Genomic DNA, 19,458 nt, shown 5'->3' with positions numbered 1-19,458 from the left:
AATTATTCTGGATAATAGGATTAGGAATAATTTTTATTTAAACGCTTCTGTATTTTCTGAATTTCACTCAATAAACATGTTTTACAGTCACGAAATACAATTAAACATTTTCCCCCTGTAGAATAAGAAACTAATAAGCTGCAATTGGCTTTCTTTAAGTTGGGAGAGGTAGGAAAGATCTTGTATCAGTGTTTTTTTCCCCTAAGTCATGAAATTTTAATAATAGATATCATGGGAAAAATATGTGTATATATGTGTATTTCGTAATTTGTATTTCTGAGATTTTCTAAGTGCAAACTTGTATTGCTTATTTAATTTAAAACTTTTATTCAATTTTTGGGAATAGGTAATGTATTCCCATGGTTCGAACTTCAAAAAGAACATTAAATGAAAAGTCTTCCTCTTCCCTGATCTCCAACCATCTGGTTTCTCTCTTGGGGAGTAATTAATACACTAGGTTCTGATGTGTGCCTCCAAGGTACTTGATGCAAATAGACAAGAACATGCATATATTTTCTTATATTTCTCACCTTCCCCTAGTTCTTTACACTTAAGGTACATTTTTTACACTACTCTGTACTTTACATTTTTACTCAGCAATTTATCTTAGAGTTTATTTTATTCACTTCAAAAGAGCATTCTCTTTTAAATTATGGATGTGTGACTCACAGCAATACTAGTGCCTTTTGTATATTTTATATATTAAAAATGTTTCATTGTTTTTCTAATTAGAAAATAGTTCTTGTACATTTAGAATATTTTGAAAGTATAGAACACAGATATAGAAAAAAGTAGAACTTACCTATTATCCCTCACTTGAAGAGGGTTTTCAAAAGTGCTTTTTTGATTATTTTCTTGATTCTCACATAAAGGTAGGGTGCATATTATGGTCTGATTTTATAGATAAAGAAACCGAAGCTCAGAGAGGTTTTAAAACTTTCAAGATGACACAGAAAGAAGAAAAGCAAGGACTTTAACCTTGGTCTTAGATTCTTAGTTTTGTACTTGTTGTATCTCATCATCAGAATATCCTGGTGCTGTTTGTGAAAAACTCAAGTTGTTCACCTAAGAATGATTATACTTAAATGATTTAACATAAATGGAAAAACATTTTTCTTGTTTCACCAGTAAAACTAAAATGCTTAAAATTGTTTCTGAGGTTGGTATAAAATTTGTTCTATTATAAGTTTTACTGTAATGTATACAGCATATTACATTACAGAAAGTTTGAGATAAAATCAAGCAGGCCTTGAAAATCAGACTCAATAAAATGTACAGTAATGTCTAGTTTTGATTGACTTAAACAAAAATTAAACAAATGTGTTCATGTGATATTGTCACAGCATTCTCAAATGGAGAGACGGGACACTGAGGCTATAAGCAGGAAGCAGCGCTTATTGATGCCCGCACCGGCTCAGGGGATTCTTATCCAGAAGCTGAGCTCCGATTGTAACATAACAGGCAGTTTTATACAGTCTTGTCATTCCTACACAGCTACAGATGTAAGGAAGAACATTAATTGGTTGGCAAGCTATGAAAAATCTGATGTTAGCCAGAGAGTCCTTGAGGTCGGGGGAGGGCAGTCAGGCACAAACTCGTTTGAGCAGAAATGGCCAGGCAGGATCAGCCTGCCACAGTATAACCTCACTTTTAACTGTACCCTTGAAAGATGGGGTGTTTGCTTAGCTCTAGGCTGACTGGGTACCTGATGTTGGGTATTGCTTATTCATCTTTCTCAAACATGGGTGACTTTGGAGCTCTTTAAAGCTTCATTAAGCCACTTAATTATAAAGTGGACATTTAAAGCTCATCCTTTAAAACATAAATTTAGTTTTAACAGTATTTAGTAATCTTTATGTGGAATTTCCATTCTCAAATATTATAGGTTAGATGTAAGGAGGACCCGAAGAATATAAAAAATAATCATCAAATGAAATTTTAATAGAAATATTGATTCTTTAGATATAGTCTTTATTGTGTCCTAGACAAATCAAGTTTCCCAACTTAATGAAATTTCTCACATGCAAAAATTCAAACAGGGCAGTTGGTGAATGTCTGTCAACATAATGAATCCAGGATAACATACTTTTTTTTACTTTTGTGAGTTTGTGTGATTTTGAATGAGTTTTTTCTTTATTAATTTCAGCAGCACAGTCAGCAGTCTCCATTCAAGGGTTGACTCCTTAGAAAAGTCAAATACGAAGCTGATTGAAGAGGTATTGTCACCCAGCCATGGATAATTGTTTTTCACAGACCTAGTATTTGTGATCCTTTTTCATTTTCATTATGAATGCATTAAGTATACATATACACACACTTATAGACATTTTTATCATTTGATAGACTACTTGTAATATAGTTGGAATTGAGAAGTTCAAGAGAAATCATATTCTCAGGTGAATCTATAAATTGTTTCGAGATACTCACCTTATAGAAATGCGCCTCAAAGATGAAACACATACAAACTCTTCTGTAAATTAACTGTGATTATCATTTTTATATCTGGATGACCTGTATTTAGATAGTAAAATCCCCTATAGTTAGAAATTCCTGTCAAAATGATACTGTCTCTCGTTCTACTATTCAGATTGCCTTTCTTTGCAAGCATGATCATATTCACCCTTTCTCCACCCTCCCATATGTAAAACTCATCCTATGTGTTCCAGTTTCCTGTATTGTAAAAGTGGCTGTCTGGTAGTCCCAGAACCAGAAATTTATCTCAGCTCTCTTTTTAATACTATTTGCAAAGCTGATTTTAGATTTTTTTTTTTTTAGTCTATCAAACCACAGAATTTTTCTTTCTATTTTTAGAATTAGTAGAGAAAGACATTTGTTATTAGTGCTACAAACCCAATTTTCTATATTAATTAAAATGAATATTTCTTTTAAAACTCACCTAATTTTTTTCAGAACAGGGAACACATGATCGTTTGCATGACTGCAGTTAATAATGCATCTGCATTTTGATAGTTTGGGATCATTTGAAAGTTTGATAGAGTGGGACCTTTAAAGAGAACTGCTCACTGGTTTGTGCCTCTTCTTGGCCTTAGGCACACTGTGAAGCTCAAGTTTTATTCTAGACAAAGAGTTCAGAAATTTATTTGCAAGCCAACATTAGGGAGTAGTCTTTGCTTTCTTTTCCTAGGATCCTTCTTTTCATTCTGGGCCTCAGAGCCAAAGCTGCTTAGTTATTTATGTTTCTCTGATGAAGATAGCTGTCTCATATTTGTGATGGTCACTCAGCGTACCCAGGTTCCACAGGATGTCCTTCCTATTTGGTTATCATGAATGTCTATTAGATTTTCAATGATAGCGTAGCCTTTTTTTCTTATTGATGTTTCTATCTTTACACAAATCTTTATAGTCATATTGTTTAATGCATAATTCTTTATATGCTTACTTTGGCACTTTGTATTCAGGACACATTAAGTCGGATAAACGTAATAATATATTTCGACTAACAAAAAGAAACAGAAATCAGTGTAATTTCTTTAATTAGTATCTTAGGATAATAGGAACACATTTTTCTTGTGAAAGTTTTTGTAGGTATGCGAGACATTTTACTAGTTTTAGGATTTTATTTTCTATTTGTAGTCATGAATGTAACCTGTAAAGAAAGTATAAAGTTGATAAAATCTTTTTTTCTTACCGCTGTTTCATAATTTTCAGTTAGCAATAGCAAAGAATAATATTATTAAACTCCAAGAGGAAAATCATCAATTACGAAGTGAAAATAAATTGATTTTAATGAAAACACAGCAGCAACTAGAAGTAAGTATGCACTGATTACAGACTGTATTGTGTCAAATTGTTTTGGAGACTCTTGTGGAGGCTTGGTATTTCTATGCTGTATTAATAGTAGATATTATAGAATAAAAAGTTCTGTTTTCTTCCTAGGTTACCAAAGTGGATGTGGAAACTGAGCTTCAAACATATAAGCATTCTCGGCAGGGGCTAGATGAAATGTACAATGAAGCCAGAAGGCAGCTTCGAGATGAATCTCAGTTACGACAGGTAGGTTGCATTAAAGTTATATGAACTAATAATGATAATTAATAATAATAAATTTACCCTTAAGCAAGCACCACTTAAATCTTTTTCAGCCTTGTTAGTAATTCTTTTCTTGCTTGGGGCATGTTTGCCCTCGCTAATGTCAGAGACCAGTCAGAGAGGGAGGACCAGGGCAGCTCAGAATGAGCCAGTTCTTACTGTGACAAGCGTGCGTGCGCTCCCAACAAGTCCCGGGGCTCCCAAGGTAGGGCTGCTCCGACTGGGGCAGCCTACCTCCCCGCCAAAAAGGGTACCCGACTCGTCTTCTGGAGTGTCTAGCCTGGTGCCTCCTCCTCGGTGACCCCGAGCCCCAGGTCCCAGAGCAGTACGAAGCTCCCTTACATGTCCATTGACAGGAGAGCCCATGCTCGAGAAAGAGTCAGCGGGTGAGTGGTAGTAGGACAGACTGTGTCCGGCTGGGGAGGCGTTGCTGCCCTCTGGAAGAGGACGCCTTGTAGTTGGCCTTGAAGCCAGAGAACTTCATGGTGGTAGTTAGTTAAAGCTGGGGTGAGGGGCTGAGGGACGGAGGCAGGAGCCATGGGCCAGAGCCGGGTAGGAAGGAGCTCAGTCACTGCTTGCTCACGCTGCCGCTGGCTCTGTCTTCACTGCTTGGCTGCTTGCTACAGATATGTTTGGAGAAGGAGGAGCCACAGCCACTGCTTTTATAACAGCATTTTTATGAATGAGACCAAAGCCGTCATGGCACAACCATTGCGGCACTGGAGGGGTGGCCCACAAGCCTGGATACCTCCGTGGCCTCCTTGCGGCCTCTGCTGCCCTCGCAGCCCCCTGTCCACCCTCTCGTGTTTCTTTGTTTTGTGAGCATTTAGCAATCTGAGTCTTAAGGGTGTTGCAGACCTCCAAGGATGAGGGACTGCAGGGATGGCTTCCCCCACGACCACAGCGACCAGCGTGGAAGCCTGATGCAAACCTAATGTGGACATCCTGTGAAAAGAAGGGAGGGATTGGCGGGAACTGCTTGTAGGTTGCAGCCAACACCCAGGGTGAGGGCGGGGGCGAGGGCGCCTTGGCCAGGGAAGGGAGGCAGGAAAGGAACAGAATGTGATTCGCACCTGGTTCAATGGGGACCCTTGTTCCTGCGATGGGGGTAATTGGGTGGGGGCACGTTTTTACCAGTATACAGAAACCAAGGAACAGTTCTGAGGCTCGGGTATAGAAGAACAGGTATACAGCCCCCCGAGGGTTTAAGCCTCAGCCTGCGAAGGAATGCGCCTCCCTCTGTGAAGGAATGTGCCTCCGCCCGTTTCCAATTCTAGCAGATTCTGTGCAAACTGAGGAAGCAGACCCTCACGCTCTTGCCTCAAGCCCCGGCCTCGAGCAATACTAGGACTATTATTGCGTTTGGAAGCAGAAAGTCGAGGGATCCAAAATAAGAGGAAATCATAACCGACTTTATCTACGATGCTAGGTGTTTTCGATTCATTTTTTTTGTTTGTGTTTAAGGAAAAAGGCGCATTTTTTCTCGATCATATACGGAGATATTAGCGTTACTGTCAGATTCCCTGAGACACTAGCCAATTCTCACTTCATAATCCCCTCAACTTTATGCTCCCATTTGTATCATTGTTTTTTAAACTATTACAATCTGTGAAATGAGTGAATTGTGATCATTACAAAAAATTAAATAGAATGATGTTTTCAAATGTTAGTAGAATCATTTAAAATTAACTTATTTTTTACCCTTTAAAATTGTGAAATATACCTACAGAAAAATATAAATGGATTATAATGTAAATACCTGTGTAACTCCCACTCAGATCAGGAAGAAAGTATTGCCAGACTTTTCATCCCTTTCGCTGTTCATGTTTAATACTGGAAAGTTCTAATCCCTCCTGATGCAAAATTCTTTACAGGAAGAAATTAAAACTGCGAAATGGGATTTTTGAGTTATCTTTGGCTTTTATTTGTACAGAGTGCTTCATTTTTTTTTTTTTTGCTTTAGGAAAATTATACTGCGTTTATAAGCCATTAACATACTTCATTATTAAACCAGCAGAATAATGATAACATAATTTAGAAAACGCTTTCACTTTAGCAAAGTATGCATTTGAAAATATTTAGAATGTTGTTAGAAGGTGTGGTTGATTCCTTTTAGTGGGGCTTATAACTCAGAGTAGTCTACATATTGAATAGAAACTCTTTCTTGGTCTCATTATTAACTGTTGTGTATCTGATTTTGACATCCTGAAGTGACATGTGAATTGATATGTTGAAATTGTAGGATGTGGAAAATGAGCTAGCTGTACAAGTTAGTATGAAACATGAGATTGAACTTGCCATGAAATTGTTGGAGAAAGATATCCATGAGAAACAAGATACCCTGATAGGCCTTCGACAACAGCTAGAGGAAGTTAAAGCAATTAATATAGAGATGTATCAAAAATTGCAGGTAAGGAACATTCTTAAATTCTTGTAATTCCTTGTTATATAAATTGAAAGTGAATATGTGTATAAACAAATTTTTAAGAGATGAACCTATTTTAGCTGTCATATTGGTAATAAAAAAGCAGTGACTTTTTTTTTCTAAATGGAAGCTTAAAAAATGTAGCAATGAAAAAGGTATCAAAGAACAAACAAAATCACTTATCTGAATTTGTTAATGCTGATAGTTTAACAGTATAAAGATTAAATATTCGGGGAACACTCAGTCTAAACATGCAAGATATTTTTGTGAACTTCTTTATACAGTATAGTCCTGAGAAAGATCTAATTTTGATTGAAATGCTTTACTATAATAATTATGAATTTCCTAATAAAACGTTATTTTTGTTAAATAGACTGCTTGCCAAAAGCCCTTTATAATTTAATTTGAAAAATAGCATATCTTATGAAAGTTTATTCGATGTCTTCCAAACACATTGAAGACTGAGTGGTGTTTTTCTTTTATATATTTTAAATGAAGACTAGTAGTACTACTGCTTTATATCATAAGAGTATTTTAACCTACAAATTAACTGCTCATTTTAAAGTAATAATCCCATAGCAAAATGGTATACAAAATTTATAAATATTCAGGTTTAAAAATCAGATCACTATAGCTTTTGTGTTTTTATAAATAGGGTTCCGAAGATGGTTTGAAAGAAAAAAATGAAATAATTGCCCGACTAGAAGAAAAAACCAATAATATTACTGTAGCCATGAGGCAGTTGGAACAGAGGTACAGCATTTCCAGTCTTAGCTTCTTTTTTTCCTCCCCGCTCCCTCTTTTCTTTATCCAACTCTGATACCTGCCACAAAAACCATTAGGAAAATTTAGATTAGGACATCGTTTTTTTAAGCCCAGCAGAATTTTGCCTTTTTTTGTTTTGGTCGTTGCATGGAATCAAGTTGCTTTGTATTAGGCCGATTCATTTGAACTTGCCATTTTATAGATTTTTTAAAAAGGCCTAATATCAGCAATTTCATGTGGCTCATTCTCTTATGTTACATAGAACAAATGCACAAATAAAAACCTCAAAAAAGTGAAAAACGAACTAAATCCATGGTGGAATTATCTCTAATTGATTTCCATGCATATTGATTGCCATTTACTTTGTCATTCACCATCTCTTTTATCTGAAGTCAGGCTTTCTGAGTTAGCAGTTTAATTGTTTCTTGAGCTAGGACCCTCAGCTCAACCCAAGAAATAATTTTGTTTAAATTGAATTGTTTTATATTGGCATTTTTCACTTTTATTGTTGGAAAATGTAATGTATTTCCATTGACCTGTCATGTTGGTGTCAACATATGTCTTATCATTGCTTTCTTTGAATCTACTTATGAAAACATAACTATTAATGGTTTATTGACATGAATATTCTTTTATTGACATCCTCTTTCTTCTTTTTTCTTTTTTGTTTCTTTATCCCCATTTTTACATTTTGGACATCTTTATTACCTTTTTCTGTCTTTGATTTCTGTCCATTCCATTATGAAGTGACAGTGATTTGTTAACTCAAACTAGGACAATTGCAATGTCATTGGTGAAATGTGCCAGCAGTGACACTCAGGACCAGTACAAGCTGGTCAAAGATATATCTTTCTGAAAACCACTTGTATTTAAACAGACTAAAAGAGAATCAAAAATTTTATAATATATTAAATAGAAAAGAATTTATGCTATTAAATATTCTAAAAGGGTAATTAGGAACCCTGTACACTTCTTGATCAGCTGCTGTGGTAATATACTGCCATAAAGCAGAGCGGGTGCACTTGGATTTCCCAAAACACATCCCTAAAACGTTGTGCACAATGGCTGATTTGAGTATTGACCTTTGGAGGTCAGGATTTTCAAATGCAGTTTTACCTTTTAAGCTACTTTTTGATGGAAAATATAAAAATTGTTTAAAAATAAGTTAAACTTTGGTTTCACAATGTGTTGGCACAGATTTTTTTCCGCCATAAGTCCAATCTTTGCCTAATGGCTCTTTTACTGATTTTAAAATCTGTTTTAAAATAGTTTATAACCCAGATTGGCCATCATCTTATGCTTTAGCACTTCAAGTTTCTAGTTCCCCTTAGCCCTATTCTATGATAGCACAACTTCAAGGCCTACCTCACTCACTTTGACTTTTATTTTAGTTTTTGTAGCATTAGAGAAAAGCTTGGGCCTCCCATTCCCCCACCTTAATATTTTAAATTTAAGTTTAGATTTAGAGATAACTTGAATGTTACTCTCTTTTCCTTGAAAGTGGAATTTATACTTCTGAAATGTGTGGGGGTTACCCCATTGGTATGGTTTTAAGGAAGAAAAGAAGAGGCAATTTTTTTGGTTAGTTGAATAGAAATTTCTCTTATGATTCTCTATAAAGAATTGATGTCCCTTGAATACTTGGGAGGTGTTTCTTATAAAAACATTGAAGTTAAATCTAAAAAATCCTAGATGACTGTAGGAGGTAGGGAGTAGAGCTAAGCACAGGGAGAAGCAATGATTTCTAATTAAAAACAGAAAAAAATGAAAATCACATTTTTAGCTAATTTTTAAAATTCATCAATGAGGAACAAAAATAATCTCTAGAGAATATTGCCAGCTAGTACTAAATTCTTTTAAATGTTAAAACACAAACACATTCAGTTTTGGCATAATTTCATAAATGCATAATGATCCTATAGGGAGGACTTGGCTGTTATATGAAGTAATTGCAGATCTTTGCTCTTGGCCTTGTTAGCACACTTGATTCCTGGCATACACATCCTAATAGATAATATATAACAATGCGGCTTCTTCACCTAGTGTAGATGTGAGTACTATGCTTTTCATGGTTTTGTAAAAAGGCAGTAACACACCTATTATACTTTGAAAGTTGATTCATTATGCTCTACAAAAGTGGTAAAGGCTGTATTGCTTTGCATTGTTAATTATGAACAAGAAATAAAACATTTGAAGATAGTATTCTGGGCATATTATATGTTATATTGAAAAAAATCACAAAACAATTTCTAGACATTGTGTGGCTCTTTCACGTTTGAGTTTGTGAGTTTTCCCCCAAACTTTGTTTTCATTTAGAAATGTTTCTATTTCCCCATTTTTCTTTTATTTGTCTTCTTCACCCTTTTACACCCTAGTTCTAGCCTCAGTTTTACCCAAAGTTGATTTGAATTACACCAGATTGCAGCAAGCAGAGAAGGCGCAAATGGAAGCTGAAGATGAGGACAAGAAATATCTACAAGAGTGTCAGAGTAAATCCAACAGTCTGCAGAAACAAATCTCCCAAAAGGAGAAACAGCTGTGAGTACTTTGCTCTTAGAAACAAATACTTGTATTAACATAATTCCCATCCCTCAACCCCTGCTTTTGCACATATGGTAGAATACCTATATTTTTACTTATTTAACGATGCCATATAGATTGTGGAGTTCTTAAAAAGTAAAAAAATTAGAGAACATACTTATGGTAAAACTTATGTTTTTACATCTGTTTCAACAGAGCACTTTCAACTGTCTTTCTTGCCTTCTTTCTCAGGGAGTTTTATTCTTTCTGCTGTTGTTTAACATTAATCTAATGGCTATTATGTTTCTAGATACTAAGTATAATAGGCCTTTGTAACTCCAAGGAACCTATATTATCAAAGAACTTGATGTTTTCTGAGAACATTTTTATTAGTACTTCATATGATAGACTTGTAGATAGAGTAAAAAAAGCCTTGTTACTGATGCATGGGGATAAAAGTGCAGGCTCCCCACGTGACCTCCATTAATACCACAGAAGTGGAGGAGGTGAGACAACTGGGAAGTTGTAAAAGCTTGGACTCCCCATTTGGTCTTCTCTGAAATCACCACAGTGGGGATTGGGAGGGACATTATTGCCAGGTGAGGAAGGAAATTTAGGATCCCCACTTGGCCTTTGCTGACAGTGATCAGGAGGCCAATGTTTTTTTTTCCTCTGGTGTTTTGATGGAATAGGGCATTTATTGTCAAAAAGATTTCTATTATGTTAGGTAGGATGCCCTTTCTCAGCTCTTTGGCAACAGAAAACATACCTTTCTTGGGGCTTTATTTTGGTTTATGCTCATTGCTCTTTGTGAGTTGCAGGCGGCCTCAAAACCCAGTCTCAGCTATATAGGAGGCAAAAAAAAAACCCTCAGAGAACTCATCACCATGTTATTTCTTGAGTCCTGGGGTTTTTAGCTGGTCTGCCATTGTCTTTCTGCTTTTCAGAATCTTCTTATTTGTTTATATATAATGTCCAATGTTTTTTAACAACTTAGTTGGAGGGAGAGGTAGAACTATATTTACTCCATCTTGTCCAGAACCAAAATTTTAAGTTCTTTTTAAATCTACCACAAAAATAGCATTTTGAGAAATTGGTATATAGAATAAGGCTTTAGGGCAGGGAATGTTACCTTGGTTGAAAACTAACTCTCCCCAAAGAAAAAAACACTCAGCAAATTTTTTTTTTTTAATTTTAAAACTTTCACAAAAGGACAGCCAGTACTTTTAGGGCTCCCTTGGCAACAAAAATCATGAACGTTTAAGTCAACAAGTTTGTTAATGATGCCAAGGGTTTTGTCGTTTCAGTCCCTGTGCCCTGCCAAATGAAAAACAAGAAAAGCCAGACTGGGATACTGCCAGGCACTAGAATATAATCTTGAAACCTAGGGATTCTGTTACTGAATCACTTTTCTAGAGATTGACAGACGTGTTGGTAAGACAAATCTGATATTTATTCTGCAGTGGTGCAGCAATTTGATCCCTCCTCAAAAGGATGACCTAAATAATGCCACAGGTACCTGGCCCTTTCCTATGGGGCTAACCTACCCATTAAGAGACTAGGGTGGCAGAGTTTGTTCCTGCTGAAACCATGAAAATAATTTTGTCTCTCATTTGGTGCTATTTTGGTCGAGCATGAATGTGTTAACAATTTGGAGATCAGGAAGAATTTTTGATGGCTCAGAAAAATTGGAACCATTACTGTAGAAGTGGGCAGTTGAGACTTTTTTGATGAATATTCTTATTTATTTATTTATTTTTGGTATTGCATTATTTTGGTATTTTATGTTTTCACGCTGCATACTCTTGAGTGTCTTATTATATTGACTATATCATGGACATTGTATCATATCAATTACTATAGGTCTACACCATTATGTCACGGTTAACCTAAATGAATCCTTTAGCCTGAAAAATTGTGCTTTATTTCTTGAATTTGTATCTTTGATTACTAGTGATAGCTTGCATTTCTTTATTTTTGTGAATTGCCAGTTCATATTATCTATTTTTTTCCTCTGGGGTGTTCAGCTTTTTAATATATATTTGTAAGAGCTCTTTATTTACTGTTTATTTATTTACTATTAAACTTTGTTCATCGTGGTTTTTTCATTTATACATTTTAAATTTTTATATAGTTATATTTTCCTTTTTTTACCTTTATAATTTCTGCTGTTGGTGGTCAACATGCGCTTTTATAGTATATTTATAATAACTTAAAAGCAAAATTTTTCTTTACTTTTTTACTCATTGTTTTCTGATTCTGGATGATGAGGCCACTCAGCAAGGAACTCTCTGCTTTTTCATTGTCTCTCTGTATTTCTTTTAAATTTTTAGTGAAATAGTATTTATCAACAATTTATAAATTCCATTTTGAGGTATTTCTTTTCTTCAGCCAAAACTATAAATTTAAAAATTTACTTCACTGAAAAATAATGTCGCCGTAAATGCTAACTTTATGAGGAAACAAAAGTTTTAATGTAATATTTCCAGTATTATGATATATTGCAATTAAAATGTAATGAGAACTGTAGCATTATTAGTACATGCCTCACTTGTTATACCTACTTGTGAGCAATAATTATCAAAATGATTTTTTTTGGTCGTCATAAATGTAAGAATTGGATTGCTTTTGTTTGCCAGCTACCACCTGTTGTAAGAATGATAAAGAAGTGCTTTCAAATATGAACTGGCATTTCTAGCCTGTGGATTTTCCCCCAGTGTCTCCTTGGTCTTACAATTGTCCTGTAATTGGTCAGCTTCCAACAGTAACCTGCAAAGTAGCTCTTTGAACTAACTTTTCTGTTACTGATGTTAAATTGATTTAGTGGTGACTGTAATACTTATATGAGAACAAGACTTTTCATTAGTTCGTAATATAATTTCTCACAAGGCATAGAAATGTAATTAAAACCCCACATTTCTCTCCTCGATTCCATTCCCAAAATGTATCCAGTTTTTATAGTACAGTGTTCCCCTCCAGGCATTTTCTATGCTTATATAGCATTTATGTATACAGAGTTAATAAATGACATAAATTATTGTTTAGCAAGGAGTTCTTGTGGTTGGCAAATAAACTGATACTTTATGCTGCTAAATTTGCTTACCAAAAAATATTTATGAAAGAAAATATCAGCAGAAATGAATTATAAAGACAAAAGTCATCAAAAAGATGCTATTATTAAAGAATACAAACAATTGTCATATAAAAAAATAGCACTGAGTTTCTGTTTATTGTTTGTCATTCAAGGGTGCAACTGGAAACCGATTTGAAGATTGAGAAGGAATGGAGGCAGACTTTGCAGGAAGATCTTCAAAAGGAGAAAGATGCCTTATCTCATCTTAGAAATGAGACCCAACAAATCATTAGTCTTAAAAAAGTAAATGGTGGTAAAACTTTTAAAATTACATTTTAATGAAAGTTATTTAAAAAGAATCAGACCATAATTTTTATATTTATTCCAAGGAAATAGAATATACTAGTTATCTTTAAAAATGCCAGTAAGGAGATTAAATGAATGAAAAATGGATGATATAAAAGAGTAGCTCTGAAAAAGCTTTGGACATTAGTTCTGTTTTCTTATATAAAAAGTTAAAGGATTTTGTTCCTAATTAACGGTATGTATACAATGTGGAGTTTCTTGTTTCTTTTTTTTTAAATTGTGTTTTCTGTTATTTATTGTTTCAAAGGAGTTCCTTAACCTCCAGGATGAAAATCAGCAGTTGAGAAAAGTATATCATGAACAGGAACAAGCTCTTCAGGAACTTGGCAACAAACTTAGCGAGTAATTTCTCTTTTTTCCTTCAACTAAGTAGTCATTGATTTTTATAAAGGTATGAGTGTGCCAAACCAAATAGGCAGAAAAGTTTAAACATGGAAAAGACATGAACTATTAAAGCCAAACAAAAGCTTTAAAGATTAACAAATAAGACTGTAAGTTGGAGAGATGTTTTTAAAGTTATGTTCATTTTATTATATCTTAGCTCTGAACATTTTTCTAGATGACAGCTAAGACTCTTGTTTAATTTCTTAAAATCAGAGAATTCATAACTTCATTTAATATATATTTTCTCAGAACAACAGAAGCCAAATTTTCAAAATATCTGCAGAGAGCTTTTTCAGTGTTTTGAGAGGGAGCCAACATTGTGAGAAGTGAAGGGTGTTTTACTCCGACTGGATTGAGTAGGGGCTTAACTTTGTATGATGTGGGCGGTTCTATTGTAATGAAGTGTTACTGGGTTTCTATAAAGACAAGAACGAGAAATGGTGTTTCTTACAGTTTCCTCCTTGTTCCAAGTGGTGTGTGTTTTGCTAATGATGGGATTCCATTAAAAAGTCATGAGTCCAGTTTCCAAGGACATAGAAGAGAGTAGTTCACTAAAACTACAGAAGAAGTTAGTATTCAAAAAGATAACATTTTTGTTTCTACAAATTCGAAGAATGATTTGCATTGTGATTCTGATAAGCAGGATTTTGAATCTTATCTGGCATCAGTTTATTGAGCACTTGGAGCCAGACCCTGTGCTAAGTGTATCTCAATTTCCCATTTCTTCATTTGAGAAATACTTATTGAGTCTTTACTATGTGCCCAGCACTGTTCTAAATGCCAGGGACTCGACAGTGAAAAAATATATTTACATTTATTAAGATCATGAAGGTTTAATATTAAAACAGAATAGTAGAACAAGGACTGTGTATTATTTTTCACCCACCATCCACTAAATACTAGAGATTGCCCAGATAGCTGAATTCAACCTTTTGTTTTTTCCTTTAGTCTGGTTCATTGTTTCTCAAATTTTAGTTCGCATGAAAATTACCGCTCAAGGTTAGATATACTCAACAATCTGTATTGAACTTTATGGACTATTTAAGGAATTTTCAAGAGTTAATTTGACTACTGAATTTTTCCATTGTATACCTAGTCCCTGTGTAACTCAACTGTGTGCATATTCTTCTGCAGTTTATGTTTTTACTTAAGAATATGTGTTAGAAGTTTCTCCTTATCAATACATAAAGATATTTCTTAGAATGTATGTGCTATAGTCTGTTTCTAGTTTTTTTCTTTTACGACCAGTAGTGATGCTAACATCCTTGTATGTACATGTTGATATATCTTGATATACTTTAATGAGTATATCTGAAGAGTAAGTTCCTAGAGGTGATTGCTGGGCCAAAAAGAATGTACTTTAAAAATTTCAATAGTGCTAAATTACTCTCCACCTCTAGTGTTATAACATAACCCCCTCTTCAGAAGTAGGAGAGTGTGCCTGTTTTTGCCAGTCTGATAATTGAAAATATTTTTTGATTTGTATTTCTTTAACCATGAGCAGGGTTGAACATCTGTATTTGTGTTCTGTTTGTATTTGCAATTTATTTTTTGTAAACTGGTCGTATCCTCGGCACATTTTTTGCTTGGATTGCTCACCTTTTTATTGTGGGATCTTTGTAAATTGTTGTACACAGTGTCCATCTTTTTTTTACCCAGTTTTTCATTTGTCTATTTACTTCATTTATGATATGTTTTTTCCTTGCCGATGTTTGATTTTTTATGGTACCATTTTATTAGTTTTCCTTCACTGCTTTGAGACCCATAGTCCATAAGACATGGGTAGGGCCAATCGCGAGTCAGAACATATTCTTTCTCAACTCTAGTTCTCTTCTGCAGTGACAAGAATTTAATCAGGGTTGGAGAAGGGACAAGTGGCCCTATGAATTTCTCCAGACTGTACCAGTTTATCTTCTGAAACACTTTTATTCCTCTTCTTTATCTTCCTACTCCTGTGATTATATATCAGATTGAAATTCAGCAAAAACAGATTCCTAATACACAAGATGAGATTAAAAATTTGGGTCAATACTTTTTTTTTTTTAGAAAAAAGTTTGGGGGGAAGTCAGTACTTTTTAACTTTCGCTTCCAGTTAATGAGGCTTTTTGTAGACATTTGGGTGTTATTTAAAATGAGTAAAGAGGGGTGGTCTATGGCCATGCTACTCTGAACACGCCCAATCCTGTCTGATCTCGGAAGCTAAGCAGGATCGGGCCTGGTTAGTACTTGGATGGGAGACCACCTAGGAAGACCAGGTGCTGTAGGTGTAAAAAACCAAATAAATAAATAAAAATAAAATGGGTAAAGGGGGTCAAATATGTGGTGACAGAAAGAAATCTAACTATGGGAGGTGAACACACAGTGTAAATATATATATACCTTACTGTTAAAGTGTACAGCTGAAACTTATTGGATTTCGTTAACCAATGTCACCATAAAAATAAATTAATTAATTAAAATGGGGAGTGGGAAGGAAAAGGTTATATATAATAATATGAAACATTTAATTTTGTTAAAAGAGGACATTAATATTTCAGAAAGAATAGTTTTTAAACTTACCATTTGAAATTTGCATTTTCAAGTTATGACTAAATTTAAAAATTAGTATTCATTAATGTCACAGGAATTAATATACTACCATTTCTGTGTGACTTAGGGGCATTTATTTAACTTCTTTAAGCCCATTTATCTATTTGTAAATCAGAGAGTTATAAAATCCCCACAGAGTTCTTTTTCTAATTAACTGAGAATAAGTATGTTAAAGCAGTGGTCCTCAACCTTTTTGGCACCAGGGACCAGTGCTCCTATTAGAATCTAATGCCTCATGATCTGAGGTGGAGCTGAGATGGCGATGCTAGTGCTGGGGAGTGGCTGCAAATACAGATGAAGCTTAGCTCTCTGGCTTCCTGTTCACCTCCTGTTGTGTGGCCTGGTTCCTAAGAGGCCATGGACAGGTACTGGTCCACAGCCCAGGGGTTGGAGACCCCTGTAAAGCACTTAGCACACTGCCTTTCCTGATAGCAACCATAATATCAGTTTTCTTGTCTCTAAGATGAGCAGGTTGGATCTGAAAACTATTTTCCAATGCTTACATTCTGAACCTGTAACTTTAAATGTAAATGATTAATTTAAATTAGGAAAATACTTTTAATGGCAGAAAGGCTTTATTTTTTATTTTATTTTATTTTAATTATTTTATATTATATTATATTTTTAGGCAAGGCAACCTTTGGTTGACCTCACAGATTACAAGGACCTTGTCAGTTTACAATCTCTTATTTTTTTATTTTTTTATTTTTATGCCTACTTCCTAGGTCGTCCCCCATCCAAGTACTAACCAGGCTTGACCCTGCTTAGCTTTGAAAGGCTTTAAATATTATTCTTCTAAATAAATTATAATTGTAGTAGACATTTAGGATTAAATAAATGAAAATGAACCCTTCATACTTGAAGAAAACATGGAACATATGAAATATTAGGGTGGAATATTCAAAGAAGAGAATCTAGAGTAATTAATTTGTATTATAATGACTAATAGTTTAAAATACATGAAGGATGATAATCAGATTTTTCCTTATCCTCATCAAGGCTTAAATTCCAACAAGAATTTTTTAGTTTAGAAAAAGAAGTTACCAGGACTCCTCTAAATGTAGTATTCTATAAATACTATTCTTTCCATATAATTATACTTTTTTGTTTTTCTTCCCCCTCAAAAGCAGCTGTTTTGGGATTATCAGCGGCTTGTTACATTTTATGGATGTTTTCCTATAGTGTCCTAATTGATCGTATCGCATTTATTATACTTGCATATTTTATTTTGACCCTTCTCTATGCTGTTTTCATGCCATGGTCAAATATTTTCATACACTTAAATACATGTTCCTAAATAAAAGCAAATTATAATATTGTATGTCAACAATTTAAAAATTAAAATTAAAATATTTTTTTAAAAGCGAATTAAAATGAATAATATAGACATGTGTTTCCTCCCTGTCTAGGATAAGGAAAAAGTGTTCTTGAACATTGCGTTTATTGGAACTGTAACTGATACCCCCTTCTTTATGATACTTTGACAATTTGTATCAGAAGAGGCAGGCTTTTTAGAGTCCATATTTGTGAACAAAGGTATTTTAACCAGTATTAACAACCAGTAAATTTCATAAAGTATTTTTATAGTGAATGCTATTAAGCTACATTCATTCCATATTCAGTTTTTCTGTGTAGCACAGTTACTGTTTTGGCTACTACTCCCACCTGAATCAGTTTTCCTTTGGCACATTTTGTAGATATGAATTCAGCCAAGAAAATTTGATTATTCTAATATTTTTACACTATGTAATTTTACATCGACTATTCCCAGTGTAAGTCAGTATGAGCCAGAAAAAGACTAACACTTTGTTTTTATGTCTTGCACAAAGAGTATTTTGTACAGTGAAGCAAGTTCCTAATGTTCTACTTCGGTAGCAGAGACTATAGTATTTTATGTACCTTTATTTTTTTTTCTCCCCCTCTTTAATTCCACCCTCCCCCCCACCACTGCCCCACTTCCACCTCTGACCTATGGATGTTGCCATTTTCCCTTTTTTAAGAACTGGATCTCTGAAGGCGGGGCGTCTCCTCCCACATGCTCGTGTACTGGGGCCTGGTGTGCCCGGGGTATGGTCCGTGGCTCCACCTGGGGCGCAAACCCAGGACCTTCTGCGTATAAAGCAGACATGCTAACCACTACACTGTGGAGCCACCCCTGTTATGTAACTTTTGATCCAATAATTTCATTTCTAAATTGTTCTAAGAAAAATCCAAAAGTTTTGGTTATTCCAATTTTAATGAATACTTTCTATGGCAAAAATTTTGAAACAAGTTGAAAGTTTAGTAGTAGAAAATTATATAAACTATATTCTTTTTCATGGTATATAATTGTAACCATTTAATATAATGACGTGGCAGATAAGTCAGTACCTCTGAGTCTTTCAGGATATATTGTTAAGTGAAAAGAGTTGTCAGTATGATTCCATTTAAAATACACCACTCGGTGACATGTAGAGATGATCATCTCTGGGTAGTGGGATCACAGGTAATTAAATATTACTATTTATAATCTCTGTATTCATTAACGTGTATTTTCAAAAGGTTAAAAAGTATTACAACTGTATTTTAATGTTTCTACTTTTTGCATCTGCTAGACAAATAGTGTGCATAATGGTTAGCGTGTGAGGGCTTTGGGGTCTCACAGACCAGGGTTCTCCCGGTTACCACCTCCACTTCTTGTTACAAGTGACTAAACCTCATCAAGCCTCACTTTCTTCACCTTTAAAATAGGTTTTTTTGAAGATTAAATGAGATTATGTGTACAAAGTTTATAGCATAGTGTCTAGCAGAACAAGCCAACAATAAATGATACCTATTAATATTGTCATAACCACATGAAAATGCCAATATTCTTTCCTTAAAAAAGCAATTTTAAAATTTAAAAATTACATTTTTGCTTTCGGACATTTAGAAAATGTAGGAAAATATAATACCATTAGCGAAAGAAAATCATTAGAATTATGTACTTTATACAATTTTATATCCTGTGAAAAAGCAGTTCTTTTCTGAATTACTAGATGTTATGTATTAAGATATAGGTACTGAAATTTGGGCCTATTTGTAATCTTTTTAGATCAAAACTTAAAATAGAAGATATAAAAGAAGCCAACAAAGCATTGCAGGTGAGTAGAAAGTGTTTTCCTCAAATAGAAAGAGATCTGTGTGAATGAAAGTCTTCAATAGAAGGTAAAGCTGTGTATAATCTCTAAGTTATTATCGAATCCCAGGATTTATAGAGATAGAAACACTGAATTGGGGAACCTGGGTGATGGGGATCCAGCTCTTC

General features: G+C 34.4%; 1 protein-coding gene and 1 pseudogene across 1 annotated transcript in view; both read left to right on the top strand.

The window, feature by feature from the left end:
- The window catches only part of RUFY2 (RUN and FYVE domain containing 2), a 44,643-nt gene that overhangs the window by 19,107 nt on the left and 6,078 nt on the right, over positions 1 to 19,458 (top strand). The window contains 9 exon segments of the mRNA XM_011372136.2: positions 2,147 to 2,216; positions 3,670 to 3,771; positions 3,898 to 4,014; positions 6,293 to 6,460; positions 7,131 to 7,228; positions 9,659 to 9,778; positions 13,007 to 13,136; positions 13,447 to 13,541; positions 19,246 to 19,294. Coding sequence (XP_011370438.2) covers positions 2,147 to 2,216; positions 3,670 to 3,771; positions 3,898 to 4,014; positions 6,293 to 6,460; positions 7,131 to 7,228; positions 9,659 to 9,778; positions 13,007 to 13,136; positions 13,447 to 13,541; positions 19,246 to 19,294 — 949 coding nt within the window.
- LOC111746819 lies at positions 15,732 to 15,850 on the top strand (annotated as a pseudogene).

The sequence above is a fragment of the Pteropus vampyrus genome, unplaced genomic scaffold (assembly GCF_000151845.1).
Source record: "Pteropus vampyrus isolate Shadow unplaced genomic scaffold, Pvam_2.0 Scaffold202, whole genome shotgun sequence".
Classification (NCBI taxonomy): domain Eukaryota; kingdom Metazoa; phylum Chordata; class Mammalia; order Chiroptera; family Pteropodidae; genus Pteropus; species Pteropus vampyrus.
Note: the sequence above shows the minus strand (reverse complement) of the source record. Positions and strands in the feature narration are given on the sequence as shown.